This window comes from Oryctolagus cuniculus, chromosome 11, assembly GCF_051225735.1.
Source record: "Oryctolagus cuniculus isolate XC-2025 breed Fujian yellow rabbit chromosome 11, ASM5122573v1, whole genome shotgun sequence".
Lineage (NCBI taxonomy): Eukaryota > Metazoa > Chordata > Mammalia > Lagomorpha > Leporidae > Oryctolagus > Oryctolagus cuniculus.
The window spans coordinates 50,086,058-50,104,314 of NC_142877.1; the positions used below are offsets into that span (position 1 = coordinate 50,086,058).

The 18,257-nt window shown below is 37.6% G+C and overlaps 2 protein-coding genes across 2 annotated transcripts in view; both read left to right on the top strand.

Moving 5' to 3' along the window:
* ORYCUNV1R1606 (vomeronasal 1 receptor oryCunV1R1606) overlaps window positions 1-5,297 on the top strand; it is a 41,279-nt gene extending 35,982 nt beyond the window's left edge. Inside the window, exon 5 of the mRNA XM_089306804.1 lies at window positions 5,136-5,297. Within this exon, the coding sequence (XP_089162930.1) occupies window positions 5,136-5,162 (27 nt within the window). The 3' untranslated portion in view covers window positions 5,163-5,297. The remainder of the gene's footprint in view (window positions 1-5,135) is intronic.
* Window positions 5,298-10,870: 5,573 nt separating this feature from the next.
* ORYCUNV1R1534 (vomeronasal 1 receptor oryCunV1R1534) lies at window positions 10,871-11,785 on the top strand. Its single transcript, NM_001167223.1, has one exon. The coding sequence runs from the start codon at window positions 10,871-10,873 to the stop codon at window positions 11,783-11,785; it is 915 nt and encodes a 304-aa protein (NP_001160695.1).
* The last annotated feature ends 6,472 nt before the right edge of the window (window positions 11,786-18,257 follow it).

Genomic DNA, 18,257 nt, shown 5'->3' on the forward strand with positions numbered 1-18,257 from the left:
CAGACCAATATCCCTGATGAACATAGATGCAAAAATCCTCAATAAAATTCTCGCCAATAGAATGCAACAACACATCAGAAAGATCATCCACCCAGACCAAGTGGGATTTATCCCTGGTATGCAGGGATGGTTTAATGTTCGCATATCAATCAATGTGATACACCACATTAACAGACTGCAGAAGAAAAACCATATGATTCTCTCAATAGATGCCGAGAAAGCATTTGATAAAATACAACACCCGTTCATGATGAAAACTCTAAGCAAACTGGGTTTGGAAGGAACATTCCTCAATACAATCAAAGCAATCTATGAAAAACCCACAGCCAACATCCTATTGAATGGGGAAAAGTTGGAAGCATTTCCACTGAGATCTGGGACCAGACAGGGATGTCCACTCTCACCACTGCTATTCAATATAGTTCTGGAGGTTCTAGCCAGAGCTATTAGGCAAGAAAAAGAAATTAAAGGGATACAAATTGGGAAGGAAGAACTCAAAGTATCCCTCTTTGCAGATGACATGATTCTTTATTTAGGGGACCCAAAGAACTCTACTAAGAGACTATTGGAACTCATAGAAGAGTTTGGTAAAGTAGCAGGGTATAAAATCAATGCACAAAAATCAACAGCCTTTGTATACACAGACAATGCCATGGCTGAGGAAGAACTTCTAAGATCAATCCCATTCACAATAGCTACAAAAACAATCAAATACCTTGGAATAAACTTAACCAAGGACGTTAAAGATCTCTACGATGAAAATTACAAAACCTTAAAGAAAGAAATAGAAGAGGATACCAAGAAATGGAAAAATCTTCCATGCTCATGGATTGGAAGAATCAACATCATCAAAATGTCCATTCTCCCAAAAGCAATTTATAGATTCAATGCAATACCAATCAAGATACCGAAGACCTTCTTCTCACATCTGGAAAAAATGGTGCTGAAATTTATATGGAGGCACAAGAGACCTCGAATAGCTAAAGCAATCTTGTACAACAAAAACAAAGCCGGAGGCATCACAATACCAGATTTCAAGACATACTACAGGGCAGTTGTAATCAAAACAGCATGGTACTGGTACAGAAACAGATGGATAGACCAATGGAACAGAATTGAAACACCAGAAATCAACCCAAACATCTACAGCCAACTTATATTTGATCAAGGATCTAAAACTAATTCCTGGAGCAAGGACAGTCTATTCAATAAATGGTGCTGGGAAAACTGGATTTCCACGTGCAGAATCATGAAGCAAGACCCCTACCTTACACCTTACACAAAAATCCACTCAACATGGATTAAAGACCTAAATCTACGACCTGACACCATCAAGTTACTAGAGAACATTGGAGAAAGCTTTCAAGATATTGGCACAGGCAAAGAGTTTCTGGAAAAGACCCGGGAGGCTCAGGCAGTCAAAGCCAAAATTAACTATTGGGATTGCATCAAATTGAGAAGTTTCTGTACTGCAAAAGAAACAGTCAGGAGAGTGAAGAGACAACCGACAGAATGGGAAAAAATATTTGCAAACTATGCAACAGATAAAGGGTTAATAACCAGAATCTACAAGGAGATCAAGAAACTCCACAAAAACAAAACCAACAACCCACTTAAGAGATGGGCCAAGGACCTCAATAGACATTTTTCAAAAGAGGAAATCCAAATGGCCAACAGGCACATGAAAAAATGTTCAAGGTCATTAGCAATCAGGGAAATGGAAATCAAAACCACAATGAGGTTCCACCTCACCCCGGTTAGAATGGCTCACATTCAGAAATCTACCAACAACAGATGCTGGCGAGGATGTGGGGAAAAAGGGACACTAACCCACTGTTGGTGGGAATGCAAACTGGTCAAGCCACTATGGAAGTCAGTCTGGAGATCCCTCAGAAACCTGAAGATAACCCTACCGTTCGACCCAGCCATCCCACTCCTTGGAATTTACCCAAAGGAATTTAAATTGGCAAACAAAAAAGCGGTCTGCACCCTAATGTTTATTGCAGCTCAATTCACAATAGCTAAGACCTGGGACCAACCTAAATGCCCATCAACGGTAGACTGGATAAAGAAATTATGGGATATGTATTCTTTAGAATACTATACCGCAGTAAGAAACAACGAAATCCAGTCATTTGCAACAAAATGGAGGAATCTGGAACACATCATGCTGAGTGAAATAAGCCAGTCCCAAAGGGACAAATACCATATGTTCTCCCTGATCGGTGACAACTGACTGAACACCAAAAAGGAAACCTGTTGAAGTGGAAACGGTGACTTGATCAGCATAGCCCTGACTGTTAATGAACAACTTAATACATTATCCCTCTTAGTAGTTTTTTTGTCTGTTCTACTTAATATGACTGGTTTAATTCTGTAATTAATACACAGTTATTCTTAAGTGTTGAAATGTAACTGAAATGTGATCCCTGTTAAACATAAGAGTAGGAATAAGAGAGGGAAGAGATATATAAATTGGGACATCCTCAAGCTGACTTGCCCCAAATGGTAGAGTTAGAAACATACCAGGGGACTCCAATTTAATCCCATCAAGGTGGCATGTACCAATGCCATCTCACTAGTCCAAGTGATCAATTTCAGTTCACAATTGATCATAATGAAAGGACTAAGAGTCAAAGGGAGCACATAAACAAGTCTAGTACCTGCTAACACTAACCGATAGAATAAAGGGGAGAGTGATCCAACATGGGAAGTGAGATACTCAGCAGACTCATAGAATGGCGGATGTCCTAAATAGCACTCTGGCCTCAGAATCAGCCCTAAAGGCATTTGGATCTGGCTGAAAAGCCCATGAGAGTATTTCAGGCATGGAAAGCCAAGACACTCTGGCAAAAGATCTCTGTGAGTGAGATCTCAGTGGAAAAAATAGGTCTTCAAAGAAGGAGGTACCTTTCTCTGAAGGGAGGAGAGAACCTCCACTTTGACTATGACCTTGTCTAAACAAGATAAGAGTCGGAGAACTCAAGGGGCTTCCATAGCCTTGGAAACTCATGACTGGAGCATAGGGGGATTGCTGATGCCATAGACAGGAGTGTCAATTGGTAAAGTCAACAACAGGAGTCACTGTGCACTTACTCCTCATGTAGGATCTCTGTCCTTAATGTGCTGTGCATTGAGATTTAATGCTATAACGAGTACTCAAACAATATATTTCACTTTGTGTTTCTATGGGGGTGCAAACTGTTGAAATCTTTACGTAATGTTACTTAATGCATACTAAACTGATCCTCTGTAAAAAAAAAAAAAAAAAAAAAAAAAGAAACTATCAATTCCCAACTTGACTCTCACTGGGATTAAACATGACAATAGGTCTGATCTGATTTCATCATCATTTAAAAAAATCATCTATTATTTTTCACTTTATGTTTCTGTGTGGGAGCAAACTGTTGAAATCCTTACTTAAGGTATACTAAGCTGATCTTCTGTATATTAAGATAATCGAAAATGAATCTTGATGTGAATGGAAGGGGAGAGGGAGTGGGAAAGGGGAGGGTTGTGGGTGGGAGGGACGGTATGGGGGGGAAGCCATAGTAATCCATTATTCGTACTTTGGAAACTTATATTAATTAAATAAAAGTTTAAAAAAAAATGGTCTTTTAGAATGTTAATTTCATGATATTGGATAGGGGAAGTGTCTTTCAGCAGATAAAACAGTAACTATAAAGAAGAGATTAATCAGTTGGATTGCATTCAAATTAAGTTTTTCTTCTTGTTTCCCATTATATCATATCATATATGTTTTTTATTATATCATATCATATATTAGGTATATATATCATATATATTAGAGAAACATATTTTAGGGAAACATATAACATATATATGGGAACATATATTAGGGAAACATATACTAGGGAAACATAACATTTATATATAACCCTAATATATATCCCTAATATATATATCCATATAATATATATGGTTATATATAATATATGTTATATAAATATACAATGAAATACATTATATAATATAATATATAATATATTTTATATGTAAATATATTATAATATAATATATAAAAATATATAAATATAAAATATACAATATATTGTGTACATATAATTTATATATAATATATATGGATATATCTATATTGGGTTTCCTATGCTCAAGGACAACTACAGAAGGACTAGAGAGAATAGGAGCAAATGAAGGAGGAGAGCCAGCCACTCACTGAATCTCACTGTGAGGTACTAGCTGGTTGGTTCCACAGCATTCTCCATCTCTGATAAACAAGTACACCTTCCTGATTCAGATATAACTGGGAAGGGTCTAACACTCATCAGGTGGATAACTATCCCAGAGTGGATCAAAGAAGATACATGAGAGATCCACCAAAATGGACATAGGGTCTGAGAGTTTTGTCCAGGTGGGAATCCACATGTTGAGAAGATAAATGCTACCACTTCAAAATCAGAGGGTGTGGATTCACATAGGTGACCTTAGATTTTGCAGTTTTAATCAGGTTAAAAAGGTTCACCTGTGAGTGGGTATTAATGAAGGGGTGGCTACTAAGTATCAGAGAAATAGGAAATTTTTCAGTTGGTAAACTGTAGTTCTTCGACTACATTTGTGAAATACAAAGGCCTGTGAGTGAAATTGGTAGAGGAGACTGAGGAACAGGGGGCAGGACACACCAACGCAGGAGACTGGGGTCCACCTCTGAATAAATTATCTTGAGAAGGACACTGCAGACCCTGGACCTCGGTGCTGCTGAAATGCAGTTAGTCTGGAGTAGAGAGAAGTAGAGGAAATGCAACCTGTATTCTGCTGAGATGTGTGCAGTGGGGAAAAAGATCACTTTTCCTGAGTCAGATTGGTGTAGGGGGCAGTTTCCTGATTTATAGGTGTTGTTTTGTTTTACTGAGACCCTGACACTACAGAAGAAGAACCGGGGATACCACTGAGAGCCTCCTGGAGCAATGAGGATAGCTTGAAAAACCAGATGTGGCTTGTACTTGTTCTTAAGCAACAGTTATTGTGGACACTGTTTTACTGTGTCTGTTGACAAGGACTGAGAGCAGACAACCTGCCCAGACATGCCTGCCTTGGAGAAATGAGCCCACAGTTAAGAAGAGGGGACCCAGCTGCTCTGCTCTGCTGTCTTCCAGAAACCAGGAAAGTTCACTGTTCCCTGAGGTGGCTCCTATTTCCAGTGATGCCAAGACCAGGATGTCCTACTTCTAAAGTGGAAATGACAGTTATGGGACTGCAGGGAGATGAGCTGATGCCATCCCTTCCCTATAACCACATCTCGGGTACTCATCCCATAATGGATTCACATCAGAGGCCTGGCTGGGTGAGTGTCTTTCTGTTTCATGCACAGAGTGAGCTCCAAGAGCTTGTGGATCCTGGGGTGGAGCAGGTTGTTTTCAGTGAACTGTTAGGGGAATTTTCTGCTCATGACATCAGTCTTCAATATTAATCCATCATTAACAAAATGGGTGTTCCTAGACATGAAATGATGAACTGCATGAGTTATGGAGACCTTAGATGAATAGGTTTGCAAAAGTATACTTGTGATTTTTTTAAATATACTTGTTTGGAATTATATTTGATTTCCCTCATTCTGGTATATTTCCCGAATTTAACATGTGTATTTTTTTCAAGTAAATTTGATCTGGCAAGACAAACCAAATGTGAATTAATTCACTATGCTTTTGTGATATTTATTTTGTTCTCTGTTTCACCTCATGGCCCCATAGGCCATGCAATATTCTTAATGTTAAACAGTATTGAGTTTATCAGGTGACGGTAAATGTTTTTTTCTTTTATAATGATTACTGATAACATATTATTCTGCTTATCAGAAATTGTCTAGAAATACTTTCTATTGTATATGAAATATTTTTAAAAATTATTAGTTTACATAAAAATAAGCAGCATAACTTCAAATATGTTCTTAAAATAAATTTGTTTAACTACTCTGGTTTTTAAGATAAACTGAACACTTTAACACTGATAAGAAAATTGAAATTTTATAGAAATGAATGAAAAATAATTTGTTATGCATAAAGGGAATAGTTTACATGACATCTGACATGGTTGCTATGGCTATCACATCCTTATCAGACTTATGTATAAGGAGGCAAGTTACTAGCTTTTTTTTTTTTTTTTTTTTTTTTTTTTTTTTTTTTTGACAGGCAGAGTGGACAGTGAGAGAGAGAGACAGAGAGAAAGGTCTTCCTTTGCCGTTGGTTCACCCTCCAATGGCCGCCGCGGCCGGCGCGCTGCGGCCGGCGCACCGCGCTGATCCGATGGCAGGAGCCAGGAGCCAGGTACTTTTCCTGGTCTCCCATGGGGTGCAGGGCCCAAGCACCTGGGCCATCCTCCACTGCACTCCCGGGCCACAGCAGAGGGCTGGCCTGGAAGAGGGGCAACCGGGACAGAATCCGGCGCCCCGACCGGGACTAGAACCCGGTGTGCCGGCGCCGCTAGGCGGAGGATTAGCCTAGTGAGCCGCGGCGCCGGCTCAAGTTACTAGCTTTTAAATACATGGTTTTATCCTTTCCTAGTATGTGCTTGATTCTGCTGATTTAAAAAAAATGCACTCTCATGGAGCACCTTTGGGTGTCCCCAAAACCCAAAATCATAGCACATGATTTTTTTTTTTGCTATTTATTTACTTATAAGAAAAAATGTGTGTGTGTGTGTGTGTGTGTATGTGAGAGAGAGAGAGAAAGAGAGAGAGAGAGAGAGAGAGAGCGCACTTCCATCCACTGGCTTACTCCCCCAAATGGCCCCAGTGGCTGGAGCTGGGCTGATCCAAAGCCAGGAGCAAGAAGCTTATTCTAGGTCTCCCAAATAGGTAGCAGGGGCCCAAGCACTTGGGCCATTTTCTGCTTTCCCAGGCACATTACCTGGGAGAACAAAAGTAGAGTAGCTGAGACTCAAAATGTCACCAATATGGATGCTGACACTACAGGCAGTGGCTCTGCCACAACACCTGCCCTAGAATATGATTTCTTATTGTCTTGTACTACTACAGTGTCTGTTTCCTACCTCTGTGGTGACATTTTTGTTACCTATGCTTTTTCTGAGGGGACTGAAAATTCAGTGTATAGGATTTTTTTTTTTAGTGTATAGGATTATTAATACCCTCATTAACTCTGTGCTTTTAGCTACATCTGCATTAGGTTCAGTTTCCAAGGAATGGCTGACACATTGAAATCAGTCAATGCTATTGGATGCTTGCCCTATTTATTCTTCCAGAATTTGTCCATTTTATAAAAAATCCTTTTGTAGAGCTAATCATGGTGGAAAAGGTGTTTGAATCTGCCAACTGACTCATTTCCATCAGTGAACACTATCAATTTACTCCCCCACATCTGTTAATCTGAAAGTCTCATCATCATTTTAGTGCTGTCATTGATGTCAAAGGTCTTACAATGCTATTCAATACATATGGTAAAACTTATGATGAGGTAACACTGGTGTTTAACATAAACAGAAAATAAATAGCATATTTTATCATATATACTTATATTCTTATATCTATATAGATTACAAATATAATTATATAATTATTTATCAAATAACATTGAATCACCACTTACAATATAACCATACTTTAATAATTGATATTGTAATAAATATGAAAAAATATTTTATCAAAATTGTTTTTCTTGAGGAAACCATTGCTATGTAGTAGGTTAAGCTGACACTTGGGACATCTGGATACCATATCAGAGTGTTGGTTCAAGCCCTGGTTATAGCGTGCTTCTGATCCATCTTTCTCCTGCTGCTAATGCACCTACGAAGTAGCACATGGTGGCTAAAATACTTAGGTTCCTGACATACACATGAGAGATCCAAATGGAGTTCCTCAGTCCTATCTTTGGCCAGGTCCAGTCCCAGCATGTGTGGGCATCTGGGGGGAGTAAACCAGTGGATGCAAGAAAACACTCTCTCTCTAACTCTCTCTTTCTCTAGCTCTCTTTTTCTCTCTCTCTCTCTCACTCTCTCTCTCTCTCTCTCCATGTGTGTCAATCTTTCAGCCTTTTGAGTAAATAATTTTTTAAAACATACTGTATGTAAGCAGCAGCACTCGAATTTGTGCAGATGTCTTCTCTCTATCATTACAGTGCTCTGTTTTATGTGCATGTCTCATCTAAGACCAGAGATTTCATCAGTCTTTTGATTCCTGGTCCATTTAATTGTGATATTTTTCTTCACAGTGATCCATGATTACGCAAGTACTTTGGAATATAAGGTAGATGCCTGAATGTTGTCCACACTTTCTGTGTCCTGAGATTGCTCAAGGGATTCACTCTCAGCCCCAGTAACCGCAAGTTGTTACTTTTTACAGTGAAAACTGGGCTGTATAGTCAGATTTAAAAGTGTTTACTTTGTTCAAAAAAGACCCAATTATTCTTTTTTAAAAAAGTATATTGAAGGTATTCAAATTTCACGTGTTTCCTACATACAGATTCAGGAACACAGGGATGTTTTTAACCTTACTTACCCTCCCTCCTGCCCATATTCCCACTCTTTTTCCTCCTCCTTCTCCTATTCCCACTCTTGTTTTTTTTTTTTACAAAATATAATTTCAGTTAACTTTATACTCATAAGATTCATCCTATACTGAGTAAAGAGTTCAACACTTAGTATGGAAAATAACACTGTTCCTCAATATTCGAGACAAGGACTGTAACAATCATCAGAGTTTACAGTGCCAATTTTAATCCTACAGTTTATGTTTTAGGTACTCTATTAGTTGCTACATATCAGAGAAAACAGGGTATTTCTCTTTTTGGGACTGGCATATTTCACCAAATATAATGGTTTTCAGTTGCATCCATTTCACTCTGACCAAGTTATAGGTGACCATGCTCAAACTTCGCTCTATTCCATTTTCTCCAGGTCAGTAGCGTATTATTGCAAATTCAGTGATCCTCGTGATTGGACTGCCAGATTACTCACATAAAAATATTAACTTAAAGTTCAAATAAATAATCAGTGATATTTTAGGGTTCTTATGGATGATGTAGATCACTTAATGTTGGGGCTATAGGAAAGTTTTTAAAAATTCTGTAAAATATTGTACTTCATCTATCAATGACCATCCACAGTAATCACATTTTTTTCTCACTCAGTCTTCATGTTATCAGGAGCCTCATTGGAAACAGAGAACAGTTGACCATCTGTAAGATCAAGATTGTTTCAGTACATGATGGGCACTTACAGAAAGAGGGATATGAGTTAGGGAGAATCAGCCAAATACTGCTGTTTTGGGAAAGGAAAATATTTAAATCTTTTCCTATTCTCTTTCATGTAATTATTTTATCTCTTTTCCTGAATGATTCACAATGTATGGAGTAGAACAACACAATTACGTATAAACATATCTAAAACAATTGCATGTAACATTCCATATTACAATAAATTATTGAAATTGAATTGATTCTTATCCTACAAATGTAGAGACAGTTAATCCTAGGGCTTCTTGTGGTTCCATATTGAGCTGAGGGTGCAGACACATGTTTATGGAGTAATCAGTTACTCAGTTCTGATACACAAATGTTTCAACAACAATTCAATCAACTATGAAATATGTCCTTTGTTAACTAATGCATGTCATGTGGCTGTAGAGGAGTTTCTACTCAGACATTTAATTTCTGAGCATAAGTTATGTTTGCACTGTATGTGTGGGTATTTGTGTTTGTGTGTGTATAGAGTGTTTCAAAATTTTACATAAAATTAAATTAAAAATAATTTCAATTTTTTGTATGTGTATTGTATTGTATTGCATTGTATTGTATTGTATTATCCCCATGAGAGACCTTTTATTTAAGGAATACAAACTTCATTCATTTCATAAATACAACTTTAGGAATATAGTGATTCTTCCCACCATAACCACCCTCCCACCCACACTCTCACCCATCTTTCTCCTCCCTTTCCCATTCCCAGTCCCGTTCGCCACTAAAATCCATTTTCAACTAACTTTATACTCAGAAGACCATCTCTATACTATGTAAAGAGTATATTTGCATGAAAAAATTATTTCTCAATAGTCCAGACAAGGGCTGTTAAAAAGTGTTAAAAAGTCATTGCATCTTGAAATTAACTTGTTTTTTTTTTTTTTTTTTTTTTTAGAAACGTAATTAACTTTAAAGAAGCACCCAAGAATGATACATCCTTTGTGAACACATAGACAGGATTATAATACAACTCTTTGAGGGTAGAGGTCCTGCATGGGAAGTTAGTGCATAGTGACTCCTGTAGATAATTTAATAATTCACACTCTTATGTATGATGTCAGTGATCACTCAATGCCCTTGACATGAGCTGCCTAGGCTATGGAAACTTTTTGAATCCACAAACTCTGTCAATATTTAGACAAGATCATAAGCAAAGTGGAAGTTCTCTCCTCCTTTCAGAGAAAAGTACCTCCTTCTTTGATGACCATTTGCTTCCACTGGGATCTCACCCACATAAGTCCTTCATGTAGGACTTTTTTGCCACAGTGTCTAGGCTTTTCATGCCTGAAATGCTCTTGTGGGCTTTTCAGCCAGACAATAATGCCTGATTCTGAGGACAGCGTTTGTGTAAGTTTTTGTAATCTACAAATAAAAGAGTCTTCAAAGGGTCCACAAAATGGAAATGATGAAATATTCATTTTTTTGTGTAGGGTAGTACAGAGGCTAGCTATACTGTACAAATTTCTAAAAAATATTCTAGGTTTGTTAACAATAAGGGGGTAAGATAAAAATGATGATTTGTAATGATTTTAATGACAAAAGAAAGAGCAATGTTCACTGGAGGTCTATTTTTGGTTCTGTTTTGTTTTTCAGGTATCTCAAATGTTTCCTAAATGCTATTAAGATGAACAAAATTTCCAATTATGTTATCATTAAAAAACGTGTATATTTTCCAAGCCAGTATTGGAATCTTCACCAATGCCTTCCTCTTTCTCTTCCACATCTTCACCATCCACCAAGATCATAGGCCCAAGCCCACCGATGTGACCACCTGCCACTTAGCTTTTGTCCACATAGTGATGCTACTGACTGCACTGGATATTTTATCTGCAGACATATTCAAGTCACTGAATTTTCCAAATGACTTAAAATGTAAGGCTTGGCTGTATTTGAGCAGGGTGATGAGGGGTCTGTCCATCTGTACCACCTGCCTCCTTAGCGTCATCCAGGTCATCACTATTAGCCCCAGCACCTTCTTCTTGTCAAGATTTAAACATAAATTCACAAATTATATTAGCGACACATTCTTCTGTTTTTGGTCTCTCAACTTATCTTCCAATAGTTACATGATCATCTACACAGTAGCTAATTCCAACATGACTAATCTCTTCAATATCAATAAGTTCTGCTCGCTTTCCTCAATGAACCCCATCATCATGGAACTATTTTTAACAGTCGCATTATCCCAGAATGTCTTCTTTGTAGGACTCATGCTGCTCTCCAGTGCCTACATGGTGATTTTCTTATCTAGCCATCAGAGGAGGTCTGATTACCTTCACAGCAGGAGGGTGTTCCCAAGAACCTCCCCAGCAAAAAGGGCCACCCAGACTGTCCTGTTGCTGGTGAGTTTCTTTGTGATCATGTACTGTTTGGATATCATAATGTCATCTGTCTCAACCATATTGGGGAAATATGATCCAGTTGTCCTTGATGTCCAGAGACTTGTGGGAAATGTCTATGCCACTGTCAGTCCTTTGGTGCTTATTAGTTCTGATAAAAGAATCGTTGGTATTCTGCAAAGCATGCTTGATATGGCATCAATTTTAACAAGTCGATGAAACAAATCTGAAAACATAAATTCTAAGATCTGTTAAATATTATAAAATTCCAAGATTTTAAAATCTAATTTATATATGCAGAACTTTACTTGTATTTTCAATTTGTATCTAAATATTTTCTTTCCCTTGACACTGCCAAAGATGGCATGCCTCCCTTGGTTCAATGATCTCCATGTATTGAAATTTTTTTTCTCACATTTTCTAACTTAAAGCAGGAAACCTTTTTTGGAGTGTGAAACTAATGAAGCTCTTTTTGGTGTCTAACTTGAGATCTTTTTTTTTTTAAAGACTTCAACAAATGTTATTCTTGTTGCAGAAAGGAATTTAAATTTACCTTTGTTTATGAAGGAATATTAACTAGGTATCCAATACTAACTGTAATGACAGTCTCCCTGTTGAGCTGTTAATATTTATTTCTGTTTTACCACTATATAACAGTGGGAATTTTGCTGTTGCTGTCATAGAACATCATCTCACTTATATTAGAACATCATCACAGAACATTTTCTCACTTATATAAGCCTTTTCTTCTTTGGTGTTAAACATATAGATATTATTTAAGTATTTTTATTAAACTTTCACTTTTTGACATAATAAACTTCTGGATTAATGGATTTATGCCTTGTGTTTAATTTTGTAAACTGACATGGTAAAAATAATCACAATATTGTCTTTTGTTTCTTTTGTATAGTCCAAAAAAAAACCCACTAGATTATTTCTTCTCATTCTTACCTTTTCTATGTAGATTTATATTCTTCTTTTTAGTGTATTGATTTTCCCATTTTACTGTGTTTGACTGCAGTAACTGTACTCAGTATGACAGTCAATAGCCTTTTCTTTCTTTCTATTGTTTAACATACCTTGCATTAAATAGATTCATTTTATTTTCAGTTGTTACTATTTACAAATTTGCATTTTATGCATATAATTTCCTGTTACTTTCAGTTTTTGTGTGATTCCCCCATCTTCATTCTATAGACTAATATTTTAAAAATACAATCCCAATGTCTGAAGCTTATGTAATGTGAAATGTTATTGTGGTAGTTTATTTCTTGTGTGAAAAATAATATAAAGATTCTCATATGTGTGAGATATAGCCTTGGAATATTTGTAGATATTTTTAATTCCCTTTGTCCCCTCCAGTCTGAGTAACCCAAATAGATTTGTCATTTTTGTGATGAATTTTCTATGAATGGAGAACTTTTTTCTTAGCTTGTTTTCTTCCCTGGACCATTTTCTTGGTTTATTTTTGTAGTTTGGGAGGCTTCACATTTTCCTTCCAAATCTGTTAGGCATCCTAATGAATCTAATAGCATCGGAGCATTTTAATTTTCTGCACTATAATTTGTTAGGTTATATAACATATCCCCCCAAAAAGTGCAATTATCAACAGTATACACATACAATCATATTTCATGAGAAATCTTTTTCTTTTCACTTAGAATGCACTCCTCTTCCCCAATATACTATAGGCTAATGATAATTTGTGAAATATGGTAATTTTAATTTTTTAAACCTAATTTCATATTTTTTGCAAACTTATGAAATGTTACACTTTCTTGCCAAGAATAGTACCTATATACAAGTTTACAATTATGGTTTTGCTAAAACATGAAACTAGTATTGTTAGGATTATTTATCTGAATTCAGGATTTTATCTTCAATCATTTTTCATCATTAGCACTCCCAGGAATCTACAAAAATAATCCTTCTGGATTTCTTATTTAAATTATGAGTAAACTTAAATGATCTTAATGAATTGTACAGGTAGGTCCGTATCACTTGTTGTGATTATACTTAATATGATGGTGTCTATTGTCATTACAGGGTCCAGAAAAATTTGATCCTCTGGATTCCTGTTGTGAAGGATGTAGTGACAAATTTTGTACCTAGTGTATCTTTCTGTTTAAACACTTATATCTGGTTTCTAAAAAGGAAATTTACCTTTTGTTTTTGAATTATAATGTTGTTGATTTATTTCTATGCTTAATTACTCAAACTATTAAGTGAATTACTTAGCATGTAGCTCATTCTTTGTTATTTACATATGTACAGATTTTAATAATTAATAAAAGTGGTTTATTTCTGTGTTGATTTTTCTCTCATGATATAATTGAAAATCTATCATTTTTTTCTTTTTAAATCAATCTTTGTGATAATAATTTGGAAATTTTAACTACTAAGTTCATCAATTTAATGGCCTATGATAGTGCCTAATATTGTATATTCTAAGTATTAACCTCTCTGATTCACCAGATTATTTTATTCATATCATCTTCAAACATAACTTCATTTTGTATTCATTCTTATTAAATATATATATAGTCTACCTTAATTAAATATTGATAAAATCAGCCATAGAGTTAATCTGATGTGTTTCATAAATTTCAAAGTCAAAAGACAGCATCCCTAATTTTCTTTAGATTCAGTAAACCATCTTGTCACACAAGAAATGCAAGCATGCAATTCTACAGTTCTTGTCATCTTGTATTTTACATCCTACAAGAGAGGAAATTGAGGCATTCATTCATTGAGCTTTAGAAGGCTAAATCCTTCTATATGAAAATTCCAATTAGCTTCCATGCCAAGTTGTCAACTCCAGATAGTTTTTCTGATTTCTTTGTCTTGATTTTATGTTTTATAATATTTATATTAACTAATTTATTTTTTACATTTTAATTAATAAATAACACCTATACAGTTTTGTGGGCACAGTATAAAGTAGGTAATCAGCTTGTCCACTTTGTAATATTCTTCCTGTGTTTGGAGCCTACCAGCATCTCTCTTTCTAACTCAACCATCCCATTTCTGAGTTTATATGTAACGACATATAGAAGAGACGCCTGTAGTGTCACATTCACTTCAGTATTATTTTTGTTCACATTCCTTCTTAGTTCATACATCTTTCTCCTGCTTTCCTTAATGCTTTGTCCATGATTTCCATTAACCCACTGGACATTTGTGGAACACTTAATTAAATGTTTTAAAAAGTAATTAAAATTTATTGTATTTTTAAAGATTTATTTATTTTTAAAGATTTATTGTGTTTATCTGAAAGTGTTACAGAGAGAGATAGAGAGAGAGTAGTTTTCCATCCACTGATTCACTTCCCAAATGCTTGTGACAGCCAGAGATGAGCTGATCTGAAGCCAGGAGACAGGAGCTTCTTCCTTGTCTCCCACATGAGTGCAGGGGTCCAAGCAATTGGCACATCCTCTGCTGCTTTCCCAGGCACATTATCAGGGAGTTGGATAGGAAGAGGAACAGCTGTAACTCAAACAGGCACCCATATGGGATGCCAGCTCTGAAGGATGGGGCTTTAACCCACTGTACCACACTGCCAGCCCCTAAAGATTTATTGTACTTATTTGTAAGAAAGAGTTACAGAGAAAGTGATGAGAGTGAGAGTGAGAGTGAGAGTGAGAGTGAGAGTGAGAGAGAGAGAGAGAATCTGTCTTCCATCTGCTGGTTCACTCTACAACAGCCAGGGCTCGGCCAGACCAAACCCAGGAGACAGAAGATTCTTCCTTGTCTCCTAAGAAGGTGCAGGGGCCTAAGCACTTGCACCATCCTCTTCTGCTTTCCCTGGTGCATTAACAGGGAGCTGGGTCAGAAGTGGAATAGCTGGGACTTGAACAGGCACCATATGGGATGCCAGCTTTAAAGGAGGAAGGTTTACTTGCTATGTTACAACATTGGCCCCGATTTATTGACTTTCTTAAAGACAGCTTATGTCTTTTTTAACTGAGCCACAATTTCCTTTTTTTAAAGATTTATTTATTTATTTGAAAAGCAGAGTCACAGAGATGCAGAGGCAGATGGGGGGTGGGGGGAGGTCTTCCATCCACTGGTTCACTCCCCAAATGACTACAACCTAGTAGGAGCTAGGCTGATCTGAAGCCAGGATCCAGGAGCCTCCTCCAGGTCTCCCACATGAATGCAGAGGCCCAAGGACTAAGGTCATTTTCCATTGTTTCCCAGGCCACTGCGGACAGCTGAATCAGAAATTGAGCAGCCAGAACTTGAACAGGTTCCCATTTGTGATGCCAGCACTGCAGGCAGCAGATCTACCTGCTATGCCACAGCTCTGGCCCCCACAGTTTTCTTTTAAAAATTGTTTTACACACCAGTGTTCTGGTGTACCATGGTGCTGTCATCCCATTTAGGCTTCAGCTTCAGACCCAACTACTCTGCTTCCGCTCCAGCTCCCTGCTAATGCACGTGGAGGTGCAGCAGAACATGGCCCAAGTTCTTGGACTCCTGCACAGATGTGGGAGACTCACGTGAAGCTTCTGGCTCTGGACCCCAGTCTGGGCAACCCCTGACTATTGTGGCAATTTGTGGAGTGAGCCAGTGGATAGAAGATCTCTCTGTAACCCCCTCTCCTGTCCCATCTCCCTCTCTGTGACTCTGGCTTTCAAAAAATAAAAAGAAATAAAAAAATTTAAAAATCTTTAAAGATTTTTGCTAAGAACTTGACAGTTTGATTATTGTAATTGAGTATGACTTTGGAAATCAGAGTTCTTTGCATACCAGAGATTTTGGGGAGGCTACAGTCATCCACTACTACAGTTAGCCTACCAAAATATTTTACAAAATACACCTGACTTGCTGTGTGTGGCACTGAAATTTATGTCGCATTCTCTCTGTATCAGACTGTGACATAACAGAGATTGTCTTAATTATCAATGTTGTACAGATTCTACTCAAATATTTCATATGATTATTTTAGTCCATTTTATATACTATGAAACTAAGGTTGGGCACTGGTTCTAGTCCTGACTGCTCCTCTTCCAATCCAGCTCTCTGCTATGGTCTGGGAAAGCAGTAGAATAAGGCTCAGGCACTTGGGTCCCTGCACCCATGTGGGAGACCCAGAAGCTCCTGGCTCCAAGTTTCGGACAGGCATAGCTCCGGCTGTTGCAGACATTTGGGGAGGGAACCAATGGATGGATGACCTTTCTCTCTGTCTCTCCCTCTCACTATCTGTAACTCTATCTCTCAAATAAATAAATAAACCTTTAAAAAAAAGAAACTAAGCCCTAGGGAATAAATCATATAGGAAATATATAGAAATACATATGCAGAATATATAGAAATACATATAGAAAATACAGGATCATATAGGAAATCTGTACTATCTTACATATATTCTTGTAATTGAAAGCAGAGTGCAATGGGAAGAAACTGGAAAATTTTAACTAAGGATGTACATTGATATGTTTTAAGAATTTAAAGGACATTTATGTAGCAACATGGAAATAGTTATTCCAAAAATTATTTATTTTTAGTGAACTATTATATAAATACCAATTTGAGTCTATTGTTTTCCAGCAGTCTAGGAGATGGGACCATGTAAGAATAGAGTGAAAAATGCTGGTGGGGTGTCGCTCCCCCTTTTCGTGGAGGAACGACACAGGACCCTGTGCTGTTCTTTTGTCTGCTCGGCCCTCCCCGGGTTTGCTGCTGGTTCTTCCCGGGTTGGCTACCGTCCCTTCCACCTCCGTGGAAGGGCGGTTCCCCCTAGCCACTTTCCCCACTTCCGCGGGGGAACAGCACACCGCCGGCCGGCTCTCTCGGGGGCTGCACAGGTGTTCCTTCAGATAAATGTTCCCCTTAGATGTTCCTCGTGCATGTTGTCTCTCTCTTCCTTTATAGTCCTCTTCCACCAATCCCAACTCTGCTACCCACACGCCGAGTACGCTGCTCTCCTCCAATCAGGAGCAGGTCCTACAGTTTATTGGTTGAACTGGAGGCAGCTGTGTAGAAGCTGTTACTCCCTTCTCAGCGCCATATTGTGGGAGAGCAGATGCATAGAATAAGTCTTGATTCGAGTAACTTAGTCTAGTCCGAGTTGCTCCCCACAGTGGGGGAAATAGAGGAGGCAAGAAGTGGTGTTGGGTGCATCCCACATTGTATAAATCAAGCAAAACACTGCAAGTAAACAAAATACACAGACTAATCAGCTCTGCATCCCTGAACCTCAGAATATCCAATAATTGATTCCCCTCATGAAATCTGGAAAGTTAGTGATCTAAGAGCTGTCCAGGGAAGAAATATCATCATAAGTGAATGAGGGGACTGGAAGTGGGGAACACTGTTCTGCTCTATGTCCATGGAACAAGGCTTTGGACATATTACATATGTCCTTACATATCTTCTTTAAATTTCACATGCCATCCTGAGTGGTAGGGATACGTTCCACAAAAAGGACAAGGGCATCACATTCCCTGAATCTTGCTTTCTACAGGAACACATCCTGAGGGAATCTCTGCTTATGGAGCTGTGGCCATATTTGGTTGTACAAGTTGTAGGAGAGAAGCAATTATCATAGTGACTCAGGCTTTATCTACTTTGAGAGCTTCAAGGGCCCAACAGAGCTACAGGTATCTCATGTGTCATAATTCACTGGTCCTTTAAACCCCTGCTTAAAACTTTTTTTTTTAATATCTAGGATGAGATGCTTTTTAAG

Bases quoted from the DNA above. Each gene is read 5' to 3' on its own strand.
- ORYCUNV1R1534 (NM_001167223.1), top strand. From the start codon at position 10,871: ATGTTATCATTAAAAAACGTGTATATTTTCCAAGCCAGTATTGGAATC.